The sequence below is a fragment of the Staurois parvus genome, unplaced genomic scaffold (genome assembly GCF_062004578.1).
Source record: "Staurois parvus isolate SC_StPar_1 unplaced genomic scaffold, SC_StPar_1.0 ptg000018l, whole genome shotgun sequence".
In the NCBI taxonomy this organism is placed as follows: domain Eukaryota; kingdom Metazoa; phylum Chordata; class Amphibia; order Anura; family Ranidae; genus Staurois; species Staurois parvus.
This window is the reverse complement of record NW_028317814.1, coordinates 1478735-1498382: the sequence shown is the minus strand read 5'-3', so window position 1 is coordinate 1498382 and position 19648 is coordinate 1478735. Positions and strand designations below refer to the sequence as shown.

Here is a 19648-nt window from a genome sequence, read left to right as displayed (position 1 = left end):
GTTGTGCCATTTTGCATTATGTTCTCGATCGGCCTACAGCATGGCAGCATGACATCATTGGGGACATTGCTAAAATCAGGCTACCATTCCTTGGAGAGCCCTAGCGTGTCAATCACCATAGAAGACCCCAAGACTCCACCCACTTCGCTCACAATCAGCCTGCCTATGTCCGGCCTATGCCCCGCCCTGTTGATACTTTGCATAACACATGCCCAACTGTATTCATTCATCATGTTCACTCAAGAGGGCATGACAGTACCTTGACACCTAGGTGTGTGATATGCAAAATAGACTCAAGCCAAATTGGAGATATGTGGAATTATGGGAACTGTAGTTCTCTGTGGGCATTACAAATGCTAGTACAGTGGTAGGAAATGACATGCTAGCTCTGCAAACCCCCCCCCCCCCCCTCACCACCATCACCACCACCTAAAATCACTATCATTACCCAGTGGCGGAGGTATGGTGGGAGGATTGGAGACGGCAATTACAGGTGTATGCTGAGGTAATAATAACTTCAGGCATAGAAACAGAATTGCCTATTCTGTAAACTGGGTTTTTTCATGTAGTATACCTTGGTTGAAGGATGTCCAGTGAGTTTAACGACATCATCTATTATTTCAGTTACTTTCTTAAAAGTTGGGTCATCATAATCAAAACGTCTCCCAAATAACATACGGAAGGTTATATTGGGTGGAGCACTATAAAAAACCTGTTTCTCAAAAGGTTTGCCTAAAGGGAAAAAATAAAAAATGACTATTAAAGTACAATGCTTATATTAACTATTCAATAGTATACTTTATGTAAATACTTGTACTTGTACAGTGTAGTTAGAAAAGCTAAGTGATGGACAATATTGCTGAGGACCCATCATCACTCAATTTTGCCTAGAGACAGTCTTCGAAAGGTAGTTTTTGCTTTTTGGCAACCAGCCTTATACAGGGTGCGATCGTAACAAAGGATTCAGAGAGCACTATGGGTTTTCTAAGGAGAGAACACAGCAAAGATTTTCAGGCAATATGATGCCGATATACTAAAGAAGTTGAGATTCTTCATACAATTATTTGTGTTAAAATTCACTTCATGCATGCGTCAAGACTGACCATGTGATATGGCTTTAAAAGTTTATTTATGCTTTAAAACATATTAGCAAAATGCAATATTACTGTGTGAAAGAAAAAATATTACAGTATCTTAACCGTGCAGTACAGATTCAAGAATTGCTTCTTAGAGCATTCATTTTATGACGCTGCCTTTAGGTGAGTGGATATTTGCAAAGGTTTTTGCTGGGAACCCCATCCACTCTGTGAGGCTCCAATTCTTTGCTAGTGTCCTTAAGTGACAGACCCCTTTTCTGATTGGAGATTTTCTTTTCTTTTTTTCCAATTATTTTTAACCAGATTTCTTTCACTTCCTTCAACCCATACTTTTGTCAAGATCTTTCTGTCACACTCATTATCTGCCTCCTATCACTCTTCAGTTCAGTCCCTTTGTTCCCGAGGCCATCCGTGCCATTATCACCACAACACCACATTCACCCCCTCCAGCCATCCTTCACATGGCTATGCTGACTCAGTTCCCTTCTTCCCCCCTGGGAGGAGCCTTGCGCGTGTTGATGTTTTGTTCCAGGGATACCAGAAATGAGTCATCCGGAGTTTACTTCCTGTCTCGTGGTTTGCATTCCAGCAGTCATTTCCCCACAGGCATAAAGCACACTCCCACACCATCCCACTCAGGCATCAACAGCAAGGCTCTTACTTTCCATTCAGCATACATCTGCATCAGAGGTATTTACACCATATTCATATGTCTCATCCATTCACTTAACCATTGCCTCCTAAAGGTCATTCATTTACCCATAGACACAATCTTTATTTCATGTCTTCTAATGTCCCCAATTTTTTTTGTTTTTTTCAACAACAGTCCAATATCATTACACAGCACTCACATAGCGCCGACAGTTTGCTCAGCGCTTCACGTTTGAATAGATATATATGGTCTACAGCCACACTCGTTACTTTAAACTGATAATCATCCACTATCCACTAGTCTTATTACTTTTATTTTTATGATGTTTACTAATATTATTATTTTTATCATCATTGCCAGTGTTACTATTATGATTATTTTTATATATCTTATTTAAAAAAAAATGTTTTATTTATCTACATTTGCAGGTGCTATATTCATGTATTTTTAATAATTTTTTATTTGCTTTGTCTCTCAGTGCATGTATGTATCTTTGTATATGTGTATATGCATGTGTATATATGTATGTATATGCGTTTATAAAAACTACAAAAGATTGCACTTTAAATAACCCCCTCCAACCCCTCATCTTATAAGAAGTAGAGTAGGTGGAGCTTTGCTCCCAAGGCATCTAGCCCTGGTTATTTACTACTTGACCTCCATACAGGTTGGTCATCAGCTCTGAGGAAAGGGATTCGTCCCCGAAACGCGTCAGTATTTGACCGCACTGACAGTGAGAACACCTTTCCTGCCGTTGTGGCCATTGTCATTTTTCTATGCTTTTTAGATACATGCTTCGTCTGTGAGTATGTTTTTATTATTCTTTCACTCCTACAATAAACCTTGGATAATGCACTAGGTGTGTGCGCCACCTGTTTTCTCTCTATCCAGTGGCTGATTTCCCCGTCTGAGGAGGGCTGCACCCCTGAAGCATTTCCTTTGGTTGCCGCTGTCCTGGTACCCTTGGCTTCCCTTTTGGCTGTGCATATCCTGAGGCGCTGGATAGTACATACGATATCCGGTTCTGTCAAGATCTGACTGCTTATGGCCTTACTTCGCTGCTGTATACAACCAATTCACTCTTCAAATTTCATTTACAATTTATAAACATTTTGGATGTGGATACATATTATGTAGGCAATTTTAGGATTCAGAATAAAGATTGTTATGGGAAAAAAACTATTCCTGTGTTCACCAGGAGTTGACTTGATTGTACTTAATAATAACAAGGCAGTTGAAGACGTTTACTAGATATTAAACACCAATCTGTAAACTGGGATTTGTTACCTATTACTGAATTCTGTACATAACTCACCATTATGAGACTGAATGTATGCATTTAAGAACTGCAGTTCATCAATAATCCTGCCTTCAATTAGCCCTTTTCCCATTCCAAGGTCTCGTAGAATGGACAGAGTGAACCTTCGGGTCACTTTCCATATTTCCTCATTTGAGAAAAGGACTCCTAAGAGGGAAAAAGATGTTAAGTAAATAGAACGCAGAAATTTGTATATCTGTGTGTGTAAAATAATATGCGGATGACCAAATAAATAGTATATATACAGTATATAGTTTGATATGAGTTATGAACACTAGACTTGCAGAAAGAGTGTTGGAAATAACTGTCTGAAAATGAAATATTCCTTCATACATATCCTTCAAACTAAATGCATGTCTCTAATGCAGTGTTTCTCAACCAGAGTGCTGTGGCACCCTGGGGTGTTATCTTGGTTCCCCTAGGGTGCCGTGAGCTTGGGACCCAGTTTTCCTTATCATTGCCATGAGTTTACATAATGCAGGTGGGCTGGCCTTCAGCATTCAGGAGAAAACAGAGGTCTGCCACCTCCAGACCTCCTTCACCTCCCACCCTCTGCTGCTCTGCTGGAACCAAAAAGTAGGGTTCTGATGTGAAGAGGGAACTGTGTGATTGGAGTCTCTGTAATACGGGGCTGTGTGAATGGGGTCTCTGATGGGGGGGCCTTTGTGACTGTGGGGCTCTCAGATACAGGGACTTTGTGGGGTTGGCCGGGAATCTAATTTAAAACAGGACTCAGATGTGATGGAGGGGACTCAAATATATGGAGCCTTGGATGTGTAGGGGCAACTCTGATGGGATGTGGGGCTCTCATATATAGGGGGGCCTCTGACGTGATGAGGGCTTCTCATGTTAAGAGGTGACTCTGATGTGAAGGAGGACTCTGATGTAAAATTTCATCAAGGTGGTTGTGTACATTGTCCCAGACCCAAGTTACCTATTGATAAGTGACGTTTACATTTTTTAAATTTTAGACTGCCGTGCCTGAAGATTTTACATACAGTTGCAAGAAAAAGTATGTGAACCCCTTGGGACTACGTGGAGTTTTGCATGAATTGGGCATAAAATGTCCTCTGAACGTCATCTAAGTCACAACAATAGAAGAACACAGTCTGCTGAACATAATACTACACAAACATTAGATGTTGCCATGGTTTAATTGCACATAACATGTAAACATTCACAGTGCAGGGAGGAAAAAGTATGGGGCCCTAGCTTAATGACTTCTCCCAGAGCTAATTGGAGCCAGGAGTGAGCCAACCTTGACTCCAATCAGTGTGATGATATTGGATGTGTTGCTGACAGCTGTCCTGCCCTTAAAAAACACACACCTGTTTTGGGTTTACTGGTTTCAAGAAGCACTGTCTGATGTGAACCATGCCTCGCAAAAAAGAGCTCTCAGAAGACCCACAATCAAGAATTGTTGACTTGCATGAAGCTGGAAAGGGTTACAAAAGTATCTCCAAAAGCCTTGATGTTCATGTGTCCACGGTAAGACAGACTGTCTACAAATGGAGAAAGTTTAGCACTGTTGCTACTCTCCCTAGGCGTGGTCGTGCTGTAAAAATGACTGCAAGAGCACAGCGCAGAATGCTGCATGAGGTAAAGAAGAATCCCAGAGTGTCAGATAAAGACCTACAGAAATCTCTGGCACATGCTAACATTTTTGTTGACACCTCTACAATAAGGAAAACATTAAACAAGAATGGAATACATGGGAGGACACCACAGAGGAAGCCATTGCTGTCCAAAAAGAATATTGCAGCACTTTTGAAGTTCGCAAAAGAGCACCTGGATGTTCCACAGCACTACTGGCAAAATATACTGTGGACAGATGAAACCAAGATTGAGTTGTTTGGGAAGAACACACAACACTATGTGTGGAGAAAAAAAGGCGCAGCACACAAACATCAAAACCTCATCCCCACTGTAAAACATGGCGGAGGGAGCATCATGGTTTGGGGCTGCTTTGCTGCCTCAGGGCCTGGACAAATTGTTGTCATTGATGGGAAAATGAATTCCAGAGTTTATCAAGACATTTTGCAGGAAAACATACGACCATCTGTCCGCCAACTGAAGCTCTGCAGAGGATGGGTGATGCAACAGGACAATGACCCAAAGCATACAAGTAATTCAACAAAACAATGGTTGCAACAGCACAGAATACGCCTTCTGGAGTGGCCCAGTTAGAGTCCTGACCTCAACCCGACTGAAATGCTGTGGCATGACCTTGAGAGAGCGATTCACACCAGACATCCCAAGAATATTGCTACACTGAAACAGTTTTGTGAAGAGGAGTGGTCCAAAATTACTCCAGATCGTTGTGCAGGTCTGATCTGCAACTACAGGAAACATTTGGTTGAGGTTATTGCTGCCAAAGGAGGGTCAACCAGTTATTAATTCCAAAGGTTCACATACTTTTTCCTCCCTGCACTGTGAATGTTTACATGTTATGTGCAATTAAACCATGGCAACATCTAATGTTTGTGTAGTATTATGTTCAGCAGACTGTGTTCTTCTATTGTTGTGACTTAGATGACGTTCAGAGCACATTTTATGCCCAATTCATGCAAAACTCCACGTAATCCCAAGGGGTTCACATACTTTTTCTTGCAACTGTATGTTTAAAGAGGGGCTTTGAATGATAAAGAGTTGAGAAATGCTGCTCTAATGTGCATTATTGAGAAATTAATACGAAACAAATATCAGAGCTAGATACCTTTACTGACTTATTTTTAAAGCTGAGCTCCAGGAACATGTGAAAGACACAAATAATGCTACTCTGCATTCATTATGCATCATTACATGCATTTTTTTTCAATGCAAATAGTGTAAGTACCTCCATTTGCCTTGGTATCAGCCTTGCAATGCCCTGTGTATTAGGGCTGGGCTGTGCTGCAGGGATCATATTCTAACAAGGGACACTTTGATAACAGAGGGCAGAGTGACAATGGGATGAGCTCAGCAGTCTGCTGGATCACTGTCCAGTCATATGATCTTAGAAGTACATGGCCTGTAAGTGTTATTTAAATGCAACAGGTCCCCTTTACTGCCAGAAAGGATTGTGTTTCTCTCAAAACTGGATGGGCAGAAATACAAATCCTTTGGCATGTAAGACAGCTCCCATATAGGTATTAAGGTCCTTTCACACGAGGCGGACCCGTTTAGCAGATCTGCTTGCTCAGTGGGGAATCTCTCCACTGATCCCCGCTGAGTAAGCGGATGACAGGTCTGTGTCCGCTCTGCTACTGCTACTGAGCGGACACAGAGCAGCTCACTCTCCTCAATGCGCAGTCAAATAAAATGGACTGCTGGTCTTTTCCACCTGACCCGATCCGACAGACGGAAGGGGAATTGTATCACCATCCGTCCCTTTTTTGCGGGTCGAATCGGATCGGATGTCGACAAGTGTAAACTGACACGTCCGTTTACACCCACCGCTCCATAGAGGAGAATGGAAGTTCCGATTGGGTCAACCTGAAAAACGGGCAGGCGGTGGACCCGAACAGAACATCCATGTGAAAGGACCCTTATTGGTATTAACATTTCTATACTTAAGTGCTTGCTTGAAGCTCTTGATTTAAACTACATACTCCAGGACTGCTATCCTTCACTGTGCTTCACTGATTTGTGTCACCAGCAAAAACACTTAACTGGCTGCATGCTTGTTACAGGACAATGTCTCTGTCAATAGGAAAACAAAGATAAGGATGATGGATCTGAGGCTTTCAACTCCAAAATCAATTCACCAATAACTAGCATGACAGCCCTAAAGCCAGCATCTGTAGACACTTTCATATTTCTGAAGGTTACAGTGTATGCCTGCTTTATTCCATCTTGCAAAATCCATTTTGGTTGTCTTTGACAGATACATAATGAGAAACTCAAGGCAGAATGGCTAGGCGAATATGTAGTGTGTACAAAAATGTTACTGGCCGTAATGATGCTTATCCTATGTCAGGATCACAATTTTAAAGTGTAAAAATCTCAGTTTCATTCATGCCAAAAAGTACAGCTAGCGATGTACTTCGAGCACTGCAGCTATGAGAGCTGTGGCTCTTATACCGGGAAGTGATCCTTACATTTATCCGTATTTCCTCTCCCTTTCACCATTCACAGAACAGCTTGCATTTTCTTTACAGAATACAAGACATTCTGTGAAAGGACAAGAGAAGAAGAGGGGTGGATAAAATACAGGATCACTTCTGCAGCTCTTCTCCATCCACAGAACACCTGTTCTTTGCGATATGAATGGAACTGTGATTTTTTTCACTATACAGCAGTGATTTAGATGTGGGATATATACAAGTAACTTTTTTGTACACACCACATCACAAGATTACTTTTGCTGGATATCCTGTTTAAGGAGTTCACTTATTCACTGTACCATGGTTATGCTGGAAGTCATCAGCAATAAGTAAAACACCACGATTTCCAAAATCATAGTTTGCCTTCACCAAGGCCTCTTGATTGGCTTCATAACCAACCAAAACCACCGCTTTTGCGCTTCCATAATGGAATGTGAAGACATTGCCATACTTCTTCGCCAGCTGGAAAAAAGGTTGAATAAGGAATCCTTATTAAAAAGAATATTCAAAACAAAATGCTGCAGAGACCAAATGTTAATAAGAAAGCTAACAGCAAACTGTATGAACAGAGTATATATACAATTGTTGCGCTACCCCCTTAAGGGCCGCTGAGTACTTTTCGGGTTCTCTGTCTGTCACAAGCCCGCCTTGAAAGCCCAACCCCTGCTGACACCACCTTAAACTTTTGACAAGGAGAACCCCCTGGTTTGAAACTATAAAAAAGACACTCACACAGTTTAGAGGGAACTGATGTCCTGACTATATTGAAGCAAAATATGTAAAGAGTGCAAGCACAACAAATGACATTGGTATATGTGCATGAGATAGAAATTAAACAATCTTAAATGTCCTGCAAATCAGAATTTAAACAGCAGTCCCAGCCCTGACATGTTTCTACCCAAGTAAACTTGAAGGAACTACCAAAGTGTCAAAATAAATCACACTTGGGTTCTCAAGTACTGGTGACTGGCTTTAACTTTGTAAAAAGATTCTTTGGTTAGAGGGGTCAATGTCCCTTTTTGTTTGTTTGTTTTGTTTACTCAACAATCTTCTGTGCGCTCATTGGGGCCCTAGTTAGTGCACATAAAGTTTCTGTTCTTTCCTGGTGTAAAAGCAAGATTTCCTTGAAGTAGAGTAGACATGGAGAAAAAGGAACTTCCCCTTTTAGTGATAATATCTCTTTACCACAAAGGATAAAGTCTAGGATTAAACTGGGATTGTAGAAAGGGGCGGATGCAGACATCAGGGTGGCAAGCTAGTATGATGAGAAAGTTCCTTGGTGACTAGAATAGACTGGACTGAGACGCTAATGTATTTTTGTCTGCGGGGTGCATATATTGTACCCACGTCCTGTGAGTTAAGATGTTGATAATGCAATAATCAGTAGGCTGCATTGCTAGATAGGCTAGACAATCTAGGCCTTGGTGTGAGCAATTGTGAATCAAACGTGCACTGAACTGAACTTAACAATGTCACTTGTACCTGGCAAAGGTTTGAGTATAGGACTCTCTCACTGGATCTGTAGCCTCAGTAATATGGCATGGGGCCCCCGTGTTTTCTTGGTTCCTTTGTTGGAAAAGTGATGCAGATGACAGCACTCCGATCCACCTGCCTACAGGATGATCCATCCTGCTTGATTCCAACAGCATTCGATTTCTCCCCACTCCTTCAGTCTCTGTGGTCTGGTCCTGTCCAGATCTCCGGCATCCTGCACAGTCTTCTCTACACACCCGCTATCCTGCCTTCTGGTTACTGGGCTTCTGTATTTATACACCCATTAGCCAGCTCCTCTGGGAAATGTAGTCTGCCCATTTGTTATCTAAACAGTGAAGTCCTGCTACCAGCATACAAGTCCAACAAAGCTTCTCTTCAACAGAGTCTGCACAACTGAACCGCAGAACACTGCCATCTTGTGTTCACTTAACATCCTGCAACTAGTATTACTGTAGGGTTTTACACAATTACTAAGGAAAACACATTGTGCATTGAGTCATTCACCTGGAGAGTGCCTGATACATGTGAGTTACCAGGCACCCACTTATAACCTTCGGAGAAGAAGATGATTTTAAGCAGTAAGTTACTGCAAAAATTGGTGACCATGCCAATATGAAGTTTGTTTCATTATTCTGAGTAATTGGTTTTAGTGAAGACTGCATGCCCACAATGTAAGTAACACATCCACATTCAATAAATCAGAAAGAATAAAATGGGCTCTAAAACATTAATGCCATGGTTAGTATTCCTGAGGATACCAATGTACAAAATGGTGGAACAACAATAACTAACAGAGGGTCCTTCTAGGGACACTATAAGGCTCAATTCACACAGCTTTAAAACCTGACGTGACTGTAATTTTCAATGCACAATCAGTGAATTGCCTTCACTTTATTAAATATAAGTAATGTATGATAATCCTGGTGTGTTAGCTTTGTGAATTGTGCCTTATTTCTGGTAAAATGTTAATGTTCTTTTTATGTTTTGGGGGGTTATCTCCAAAAATGTCTAAGACATACTGTCAGTTGCTTTCACTCCAAAGTCATCCTGCAGCGTGTGCATATGAGCGTGACAAAAATGTTACATTGTGTGTTCCTTTGTCGTACAATGACTCATGCCAATGATGCAATGATACCTGTAAGAAGAAAATTTGACAGTGCTATATAAGTACAAAATAATAAAATACATTTGGAAATGCAATACACATGGTTGCAATGTGTTACGACCGTGTAAAAATTTCTATAATTTCTTTTGCTCGCATTCATGCTCATTTAGGCTCGGTTCACACTGTCGAGACTTGGGATCCGACTTGGGAGACCCCAAGGTGCATGACATGTGAAATCCCATGTTAGTCAAGAGCTGTCTTGATTAGCACTACTGAAGTTGCTCCGACTTTAGAAAAGGTTCCTGTACTACTTCAAGGCGACTTCTATCCGACTTGTGCCCATAGACTTTAATAGAAGTAGCCTCCAAGTCAGATCCCCATCTATATTGATGTGATTTGTATCCGACATCGCTCAACTTTCAGGTAGCAGTAGTGTGAACTGAGACTTAAACTGGAAACAAGTTCACCCTGTGTACAGTACATTTTACACTTGTAAACAACATAGTTGGACTGCTAAGTTGTGTAGACAGCTGTGCTTCCACGCTGCCCTATAGCAGAAATACTGCTACAGGGCGGCATGGGTGCGCTAAATTGCGTATAGATACATGATTTTGTGGTTCCAGGTAGGGGGCGTGTGCGCCCTGTCCGTGCCGCCATTTGCAGCCTCAGCTCTCAATCACCGGGTCGGTGATTCCCTACTGGCACCTGGCGATCTCCGAGGATTTCCGACGGGGGAGAGAGACCTGTATGTAAACAATACAGATCTCTCCCCTGTCAGCTCCTGCACACTGCTTTGTTTGTAAGCAGAACCATACAAAGCAGTGTGCTTACTGTGAAGCACACACACAGCCCCCATAGTAAAACAGTACACAGTTAACCCTTTGATCGCCCCACATGTTAACCCCTTCCTGCCCAGTGCCATTAGTACAGTGTCAGTGCTTTATATTAGCAATGATGACTGTATTGGTGTCACTGGGGATGTCAGTGACACCAAGTCAGTTCCCCCCAGTGTCAGAATGCCCGCCGCAGTCCCATTATAAGTCGCTGATCACCACCATTACTAGCAAAAAAATAAAACTTCCAGTATATATAACGTAATTTGTATACTATATAACTTTCACATAAACCTATTAATTTACACATTGAAATATCAAAGAAAAACGAACGCTAGATCTATGTGACAGGAGCAGCTGGCATGAAAGGTAATCACCTCAAAAACCTTCTATATCACTCAAATTTCATACACCATGCAGCGCTTAAATTGATCAACAATATCCTCAATGAGTATCTATGTAACGTCTCTATTTGACCAGGATGATTCAAGGAATAAACAGGTATTCCACAATATTACAGATAGGTGATGAGTCGTGACAGTCTCTCTGATATTTTAAATTATAGTATGGTGACTTCGGTGATAAATATAGCTGTAGAATGCACTAACCAGATAGCGCTTAATATTGCGCATATAATAGATGGTATTAGGTCATCTAGGGTTGGACATCCAGAACTCGGATCCGTTGATGAATGCCACCAGAAATTGTAGTATTTCAGCCAATATATCCAGGTAATGCGATACAGATCCACCAGGGGGAGCCAGCTGTCTAGATGTCATCCAGGATCCAAAGCTCAAAATCACAGATGAATATCAAGTAGATGCAATCTCCCAGAGGGTGCCAGTGGTTAATATGTCATCCCAAGGGCTCCTTAGGAAGTGGGCTCAGAGAAAAAAGAGCCCAAGCACAAACAGTTCCATAGTGCAACACTGCTTTTATTCAAAATTGTATAAAAAATATATATAGTAGTGACACTTACACTTCAATAGTCTATTGACATCTGGCCAGATGAGGAATCCACGTGGCAGAGTCACTGAGAGCAACTTCCTGACATGTTTCGTGCGATAGCACGTTATCAAAGGAAGCTGGCTGCTCTCAAAGACATTTCTTATATAATGTGGGCGGCGCATGCGCATTAGGCCATCGTGACGTCATCGTCGTATGTTCGCGCATGCGCAGATCGTCCGCGCGGCGGCTATTTTAAAGAAGTCCAGAATTACATTGACTTCTATGGGGGCTTTTTTGTTCGGTGAGAAAAGACATAGGAACTCACTCTGAGAAGATTCTATGTAGTGAGCCACTAATTGCTACGTGTTTAGATCGTAAGATAAACACATATATCTTAGTTTAAAGAGCAGAGATTGTTTAGATCTCATCCTCTAATTCTCAAAACCGATTATATCCCCTCATTTTGTTGCTATTGGTGTTAGTTAATATGTGTAGTATAGTGGTGGAACTACAAGTCTCAATTGGCTAGAGATCTCTGTAGCATGCGCAGACCCACAAATATAGTTAGTCCTCAGTCATAAAATAGCTAATATTAAACATTATGAATTGTTCATATATATAAAAAATCGTATATGTTAGTAAAATAATAATATAATGGTAAATTATGCATATATAAAATTCCAAATAATAATGATCCATGAAAATATGCAAAATATATCCAAATTGTATCTGTATGTATATAATAAAATTATAAAACGCTCCATATACATACATGAAATAGCATAATAATTAAAAGATATAAAATAAATAATGTACTCAATATTGGTTATGTAAAAAACTGTTCTTCAGTACATATCTTATATTTATATTCACACCTATAGTCGACAACCTCGAATAGATAAAATTGCACCTATTGCATTTTTAAAGGATACCAAACAGGTTTTATTGGACCTAAAAACTATCAAGTTACAACATCCCGCGTATTTAGTGATGGCGGACGTAACATCATTATACAGCAACATAAAACACACTGACGGTTTGACGGCAGTGGATCTTTACTTAAGTAAATCTGACGATATTTCAATATTACAAAAAAATTTTATTCTAGAACTCCTTGATTTTGCAATGACACATAACTACTTTTGGTTCGGCGACAAATACTATTTACAAACCACTGGTGTTGCTATGGGGGCAAAATTTGCCCCCAGCCTAGCCAATCTGTTCATGGCCAACTGGGAGGAGGAGATTATTTACTCTAGGGACTGGCCTGACCTCGTTTTTTATAAACGCTATATAGACGATATTTTACTCCTGTGGAAAGGTGACGAATTCACGTTAACCAACTTTTTTAACACTCTAAATTATAACAATCTCAATATCAAACTGACGTATGAATATAGTTATTACGATATAAACGTTTTAGATCTAGCACTTTTTAGAGAGGGGATGAGTATTTTAACTAAAAGTTTCTTCAAAATTACTGATAGAAACAGTTTTATCCCAAAAACTAGTTGCCATCATCCCAGATGGCTAAATGGGATCCCCAAGAGTCAGTTCTTATGTATTCGCAGAAATTGCGACAAATTGGAAGATTATACTTCCCAAGTTAAAATTCTCAAATCACAATTTGTTGAGAAAGGGTATCATACTGACGTTTTGGACAAGGAGATCAGAGAAGTTGGTAATTTGGATAGAGAGAATCTCCTTGGTCCTGGAGTTCAACGGAATAACGAAAGATTCTGTCCCTTCATCACGAACTACTCGTTGCAACATAGAAGTATATCAAGAATTATTAAAAAGAACTGGTCCATTCTCAGGAACGATCCTGTACTGGGTGAATCACTACCTAGTCATCCAGAAATCACATTCAGGAAAGCCCCACCGTTAAAAAATATTCTAGCACCGAACATTATCAACCCACCCAAAAACCTCTCCTTTAATTTCAACCATAAAGGATTCTACCCCTGCAATAGGTGCATGTTGTGCGCCTACAATGGAACACGCAAAAAAACAGTTAAGAGTTTCCACTCCAATATTACCGGTAAAACATATGACATCCAAGGAACGATAACATGTTACAGCACTCATGTGGTATATCTACTGGAATGCAATTGTGGGAAACAATACATTGGTAGAACCACCAGAAGGTTGCGGGATAGACTCAGGGAACATCTTTCGAATATCAAAAAAGGGTTTAAAGACCACTCAGTATCGATGCATTTTAAGGAAGCCCACAAGAACAACCCACATGGTCTGAAATTTATTGGAATTGACATTGTAAATAGCCATTGGAGGGGTATTTTTAAACGCCGTGCGGTATCGAGGCTAGAAACTAAATGGATCTATTTGTTGCGTACCTCGGCAGCGCTAGGCTTGAATGTGGAATTAGATATTAATTGTTATATCGACACTAGTTAACTCCCCTCATTTTACAACTAATCACAACAGTCATGGGAATATTTATTTTATTTTTAAATTAAACGGTCTATGGTTATGAATTTTATTATATTACTAATTTTTAAATACCCATCATGATAGTAAGGAAACTCATTTACAGGTATTATAAATATCCTATATCTCAGGGAGTGGCGTTTTTTATTATCCTTACATTGGGTAGCTCACCAAGTTTTATTTATGCATTTATTTATGAAATTTTATCTATTCGAGGTTGTCGACTATAGGTGTGAATATAAATATAAGATATGTACTGAAGAACAGTTTTTTACATAACCAATATTGAGTACATTATTTATTTTATATCTTTTAATTATTATGCTATTTCATGTATGTATATGGAGCGTTTTATAATTTTATTATATACATACAGATACAATTTGGATATATTTTGCATATTTTCATGGATCATTATTATTTGGAATTTTATATATGCATAATTTACCATTATATTATTATTTTACTAACATATACGATTTTTTATATATATGAACAATTCATAATGTTTAATATTAGCTATTTTATGACTGAGGACTAACTATATTTGTGGGTCTGCGCATGCTACAGAGATCTCTAGCCAATTGAGACTTGTAGTTCCACCACTATACTACACATATTAACTAACACCAATAGCAACAAAATGAGGGGATATAATCGGTTTTGAGAATTAGAGGATGAGATCTAAACAATCTCTGCTCTTTAAACTAAGATATATGTGTTTATCTTACGATCTAAACACGTAGCAATTAGTGGCTCACTACATAGAATCTTCTCAGAGTGAGTTCCTATGTCTTTTCTCACTGAGCAAAAAAGCCCCCATAGAAGTCAATGTAATTCTGGACTTCTTTAAAATAGCCGCCGCGCGGACGATCTGCGCATGCGCGAACATACGATGATGACGTCACGATGGCCTAATGCGCATGCGCCGCCCACATTATATAAGAAATGTCACTGAGAGCAGCCAGCTTCCTTTGATAACGTGCTATCGCACGAAACATGTCAGGAAGTTGCTCTCAGTGACTCTGCCACGTGGATTCCTCATCTGGCCAGATGCCAATAGACTATTGAAAGTGTAAGTGTCACTACTATATATATTTTTTATACAATTTTGAATAAAAGCGGTGTTGCACTATGGAACTGTTTGTGCTTGGGCTCTTTTTTCTCTGAGCCCACTTCCTAAGGAGCCCTTGGGATGACATATTAACCACTGGCACCCTCTGGGAGATTGCATCTACTTGATATTCATCTGTGGTTTTGAGCTTTGGATCCTGGATGACATCTAGACTGCTGGCTCCCCCTGGTGGATCTGGATCGCATTACCTGGATATATTGGCTGAAATACTACAAAACTGGAGAAAACTTTGAACTCTAGTTTCCTGATCCAGTCATCTATCAACTGAACCATGAGACTGGTTTTCATTGCTCCTGATTTTTTAAACAGCCTTTAGGTGTTCCCACTTGTCTCTTGTTGCATTAATAAAAATAAATGAATACATTTTCCAACAGAGAATGTGAAACCCCCTAACATAGGCTACAGAGAGAACTAAAGCCAAATTATTTATTTATTTCAGGTACTTATATAGCGCTGTCAATTTACGCAGTGCTTTACATATATATTGTACATTCACATCAGTCCTTAACCCTCACGGGGTGTATAATCTAAGGTCCCTAACTTATATTCATACATACACTTACTAGGGACAATTTAGACAGGAGCCAATTAACCTACCAGCATATCTTTGGCGTGTGGGAGGAAACCAGAGTACATGGAGGAAACTCACGCAGGCACAGGGAGAACATGCAAACTCCAGGCAGGTGGTGCCGTGGTTGGGATTTGAACCAACGACCCTAGTACTGCCATGCGGAAGTGCTAACCATTTAGCCACTGTGCTGCCCAAATTAAACCCAAAAACAAACATTTATTATATTGCAGATTACAAATTCTTAGATGTAGTGCTGCATTAGTCTTCTTTTAGAGGCTTTCTTTCCCTTATTTTCAGATGGTACTCTGGTCACTATGTCTGTTGTTTTTCAACAGAACAAGCTCTCCTGCACATGTAGCAGTTACAGAAGGGTTCTTACAATGATCAGCTTTTATTTTTTTATGTAAAATATTTATCCCAAATGTAACAAAAAAATTTGTCTGTGTTTGCAGGAGTTTGGCTTCCATTTATTTAGGGCATTTAAATGTTAGTACACCTAACATTTCCCTTCCCTCCAGATTGACAGTGCTGTTGTCTAAAGGTGTATTTTTGTTCCTTCATCCAGAGTGGGGGCACTCTGAGGCTTGGTTCACATCTGTGCGGGTGGTGCTGCTGCGGATCCGCACGAAAATCCATGCAGCCGCACCACCCGCACAGAGGAATGTGGACCCAAGGACGGGTGCCATTAGAAATAATGGCACACCGCCCGCACTGGAAAACACAACCATACTGGGAACCGAGGTTCCCGTGCGGGCTGCGTTTTCAGAAGAAGTGCAGGGACTTCTTCCCTGCGTGTCACGGGGCATGGGAGTCCATTCAAACGAATGGGCTCTCATTACCGCGCAAAATGCAGCCCGCACGGCCACATATATGTGAACCAGGGCTAATACAAGAGGTGTGTTACTGGCCAGATCACCAGGTGAAAACAGGGGGAAAAATCCTAAAAAAGAAAACTGAGGCAGCCACCACATCTAAGGCTTCATAAGCTGCAATATATTACATTATTGGTTTTGGGTTTAATACCGCTTTAAATTTAACTCTAGATAAGGGGGGCACAGAGGGTACATTTGGACAGCAAAATTGTCAGTGTGGGGGAAGGGGAGTGTTATATGTACCAGCAGATTTATATACACTAATAAATTGAGCCAAACTCCAGGTAATACTTTATAAGTAGATATAGCAAGCAGTTTTTTTCCTTCTGGGATAAATGTTTTACATAACTAAAAGTTGACCATTGTAAGCACCCCTGCCAGCAATAAATGGTTTGTCTCATCTCTGTAACTGATACATTCTTCTTTTGAAAAACAACAGACTTGCTGGCTGGATCACAATAGGAAAATACAAGAAAGGAAGCCTAAAAAAGAAAACTATTGTAGCCATCACATTTAGGAAATGATTAGCTGCAACATAATGCATGTTTTCTTTTGGGGTTAATATCACTTTTACACCATAGTTGCTAATGAGTATAAGCAGAGTTTTTTTTTTCTCAGAGAATAGGTGTAGGTCACCCCTTATCTCTGCCCGTTACCCAACCCCAAGCACTGTCACTTGGTTAGACCCCCTTACCCACCTCCTAGATTCACCCTGTTCAGAGAATACAGAACCACAAATCATAACTTGTAAAGAATTTGTTAATGATAACAAGAAAATCAGCCAGCAAGAATACAGCCCCCAGCAAAAATATATCCCCTTTAGCAACAATAGAGCCCCCCCCCCAGCAGCAATACCTCCCCCCAACAACAGTAGACCCCATCAGCAAAAATTGATCTCCTAGCAGTCAGCATCAATAAAACCTCCAGCAGCCATCAACAATAGACCTTTCTCTCAACAGTAGATCCCTCCCCGCAATAATTGACCCCCCCAGCTATAACTGATGCCCAACATCAATAGATCCCCCTGTAACAATAGATCCCCCAGCAGTCAGCACCAATAGACCCTCCAGTATTCCTTGCCATTACATACTTTCAGTACTGGAGGTACCGTTCCCAAAAAAAAGCCCTGGCTATAGAGAACCCTTCTACTTTTTAACGTTTATCTCCTAAAATATGACCCTTTAAGTTTTTTAAAGACTCACCTCCATGAACGTGTAATCCTGTCTGACAATATCCAGAATGTGCATGTTCCCAATTAGGGGAAGAGGTCTGGGTCCTGGAGGGAATTTGTAAATGTTTTTTTTCCGCAGGTCCATTAGGATTTTTACGCACATCATAACCAGGGTGCATATTAGGAAAAGTGTCACTGACTCTGGTAGAATTGCCATGGCTGGTGTTGTGTTCTCTTGTCTATGCTGTAACCTCAGAGTTGAAACAAATCTTTTTTATATAATCTAAGCATGTCCCATTTCTAGAACCCAGCTCCACCCCATCCAAAAAAAGTTTTCTTCACTAGAGTATGTTCTTTTGATTTGCAGTGTAAATAGTGCTGATTAAACAGAGGTGAAGAAATAATGAGCAATGAAAGGTTGGCAACCATACAAGCAAAAGTTACAAAGACAACATCACTTGTCATGTCACATAATTCTCAATTCTCATATTTCTCATTTGTCCATTCATTTTTTAGACAATCTCAGCTTTGATAGGTGTGTCCCTGAAAATGCTTTTGGATTTGGCACTTTTTCCATAAAATCTTTCTTATTCTGCACTGTAAATTCAATTTCTATTATATTTTAATGAGCTGTTTTAGTTTTTTTCTGTTGCTTATAATTAAAATCATGAATTAACTCTTATTTAACAAACTCAATATAAGTTTGTTTTTAGAGTCGTAAAACTAAACCTGCTTTTGTGTTCTTTGCAATGCCTTTTTAGCGATTTTATTAACCCCTTCACACCTAAGGGTAAAACAAATCTAAATGCCTAAGCATTAGTAAAACCGTACATATCATCACAACTACTTTGTACATCCAGGTGAATGATACCTTGTTTTTTTCAAGACTAATTGGGCTTTCATTTGGTGGTAAATGGTAATGGACATCTCCTGATTTTTTTTTATCAAAAGAAAACTGGCCCAAAATAGTGAAAAAAAATTATATTTTTTAAAATTTAGCTGTGTGTCTTGTTACTACCATAACCTACCACCAAAGAACAACCCAAGATAAATTTTCCAGCTCTTGACAATCACAGCGATACCATATATGTGTATGCTATTTGTTGTTTGTACCCGTAGTACAGCCCAGAAACAATAGTGCACATTTTGGTTTTTGTTTACCTACAACACACTGACACTGACACTAACTGACAATAATACCAATTTATTTTAAATCCCGACCTTTGACCCTGACCTTTTGACCTTGACCTTTGACCTTGACCCAAACACTTACCCTGGCACTGAACTAGATCAAACCTTGATCTAGGTATTTTTCTTTATTTTTTATTTTATTTTTTAATATTATTTATTTATCTTTTTTTTCTTTAACAAAAATTTTTTTCCCTCTGTGCCAGGAATTAGAGAGGTACAATGTATCTCTCTCCTCCATTCATAGAGAGAGAAAAAAAAAGAAGGGGGCCAGGCTGTACAGTGACTGATCACTGTGATTGCCAATCAGAGGCTATCATAGCGATCACGTGACCTGGAATTGGGAGTTTCGGTTCCCGATCGTTTTAATGGGACCCGGGGCCCTCAGTGACACCCTGGTCTTTGTGCTGGGAGTGTGCTGCATTTAGCCCCTACGCTTAACCCCCCTCCCTTTCCCCCCAGCAAGTTCACTGTCACTTGATACATTGCACACAAAACTGCAGGGTTAGCAGTCCCTGACATCCAGGTGCTCTTTTTCACACTAGGTACCTATAAATTTAGTGGTCAAAATTTCCAATGAAAGGTACACTATTGAAGAGGCCTACAGGATTTTGAGATGTCAGATGAGAGCGAAGGAGAAGCCTCACTGACATAATGAGGCTCAGAATATGAACCTGCAGAGAGCAGCGGCACCTTAAAGGATAGTTCAGATGATAGAGTAGAGGTTC

The 19648-nt window shown here is 40.1% G+C and overlaps 1 protein-coding gene across 1 annotated transcript in view; it reads right to left on the bottom strand.

Moving 5' to 3' along the window:
- LOC149473014 (cytochrome P450 2W1-like) overlaps positions 1-17994 on the bottom strand; it is a 40533-nt gene extending 22539 nt beyond the window's left edge. The window contains exons 1-4 of the mRNA XM_089681992.1: positions 17764-17994; positions 7452-7614; positions 3065-3214; positions 575-732 (exon numbers count right to left, since the gene is read on the bottom strand). Of these exons, the coding sequence (XP_089538118.1) occupies positions 575-732; positions 3065-3214; positions 7452-7614; positions 17764-17949 (657 nt within the window). The 5' untranslated portion in view covers positions 17950-17994. The remainder of the gene's footprint in view (positions 1-574; positions 733-3064; positions 3215-7451; positions 7615-17763) is intronic.
- Between the last annotated feature and the right edge of the window lie 1654 nt (positions 17995-19648).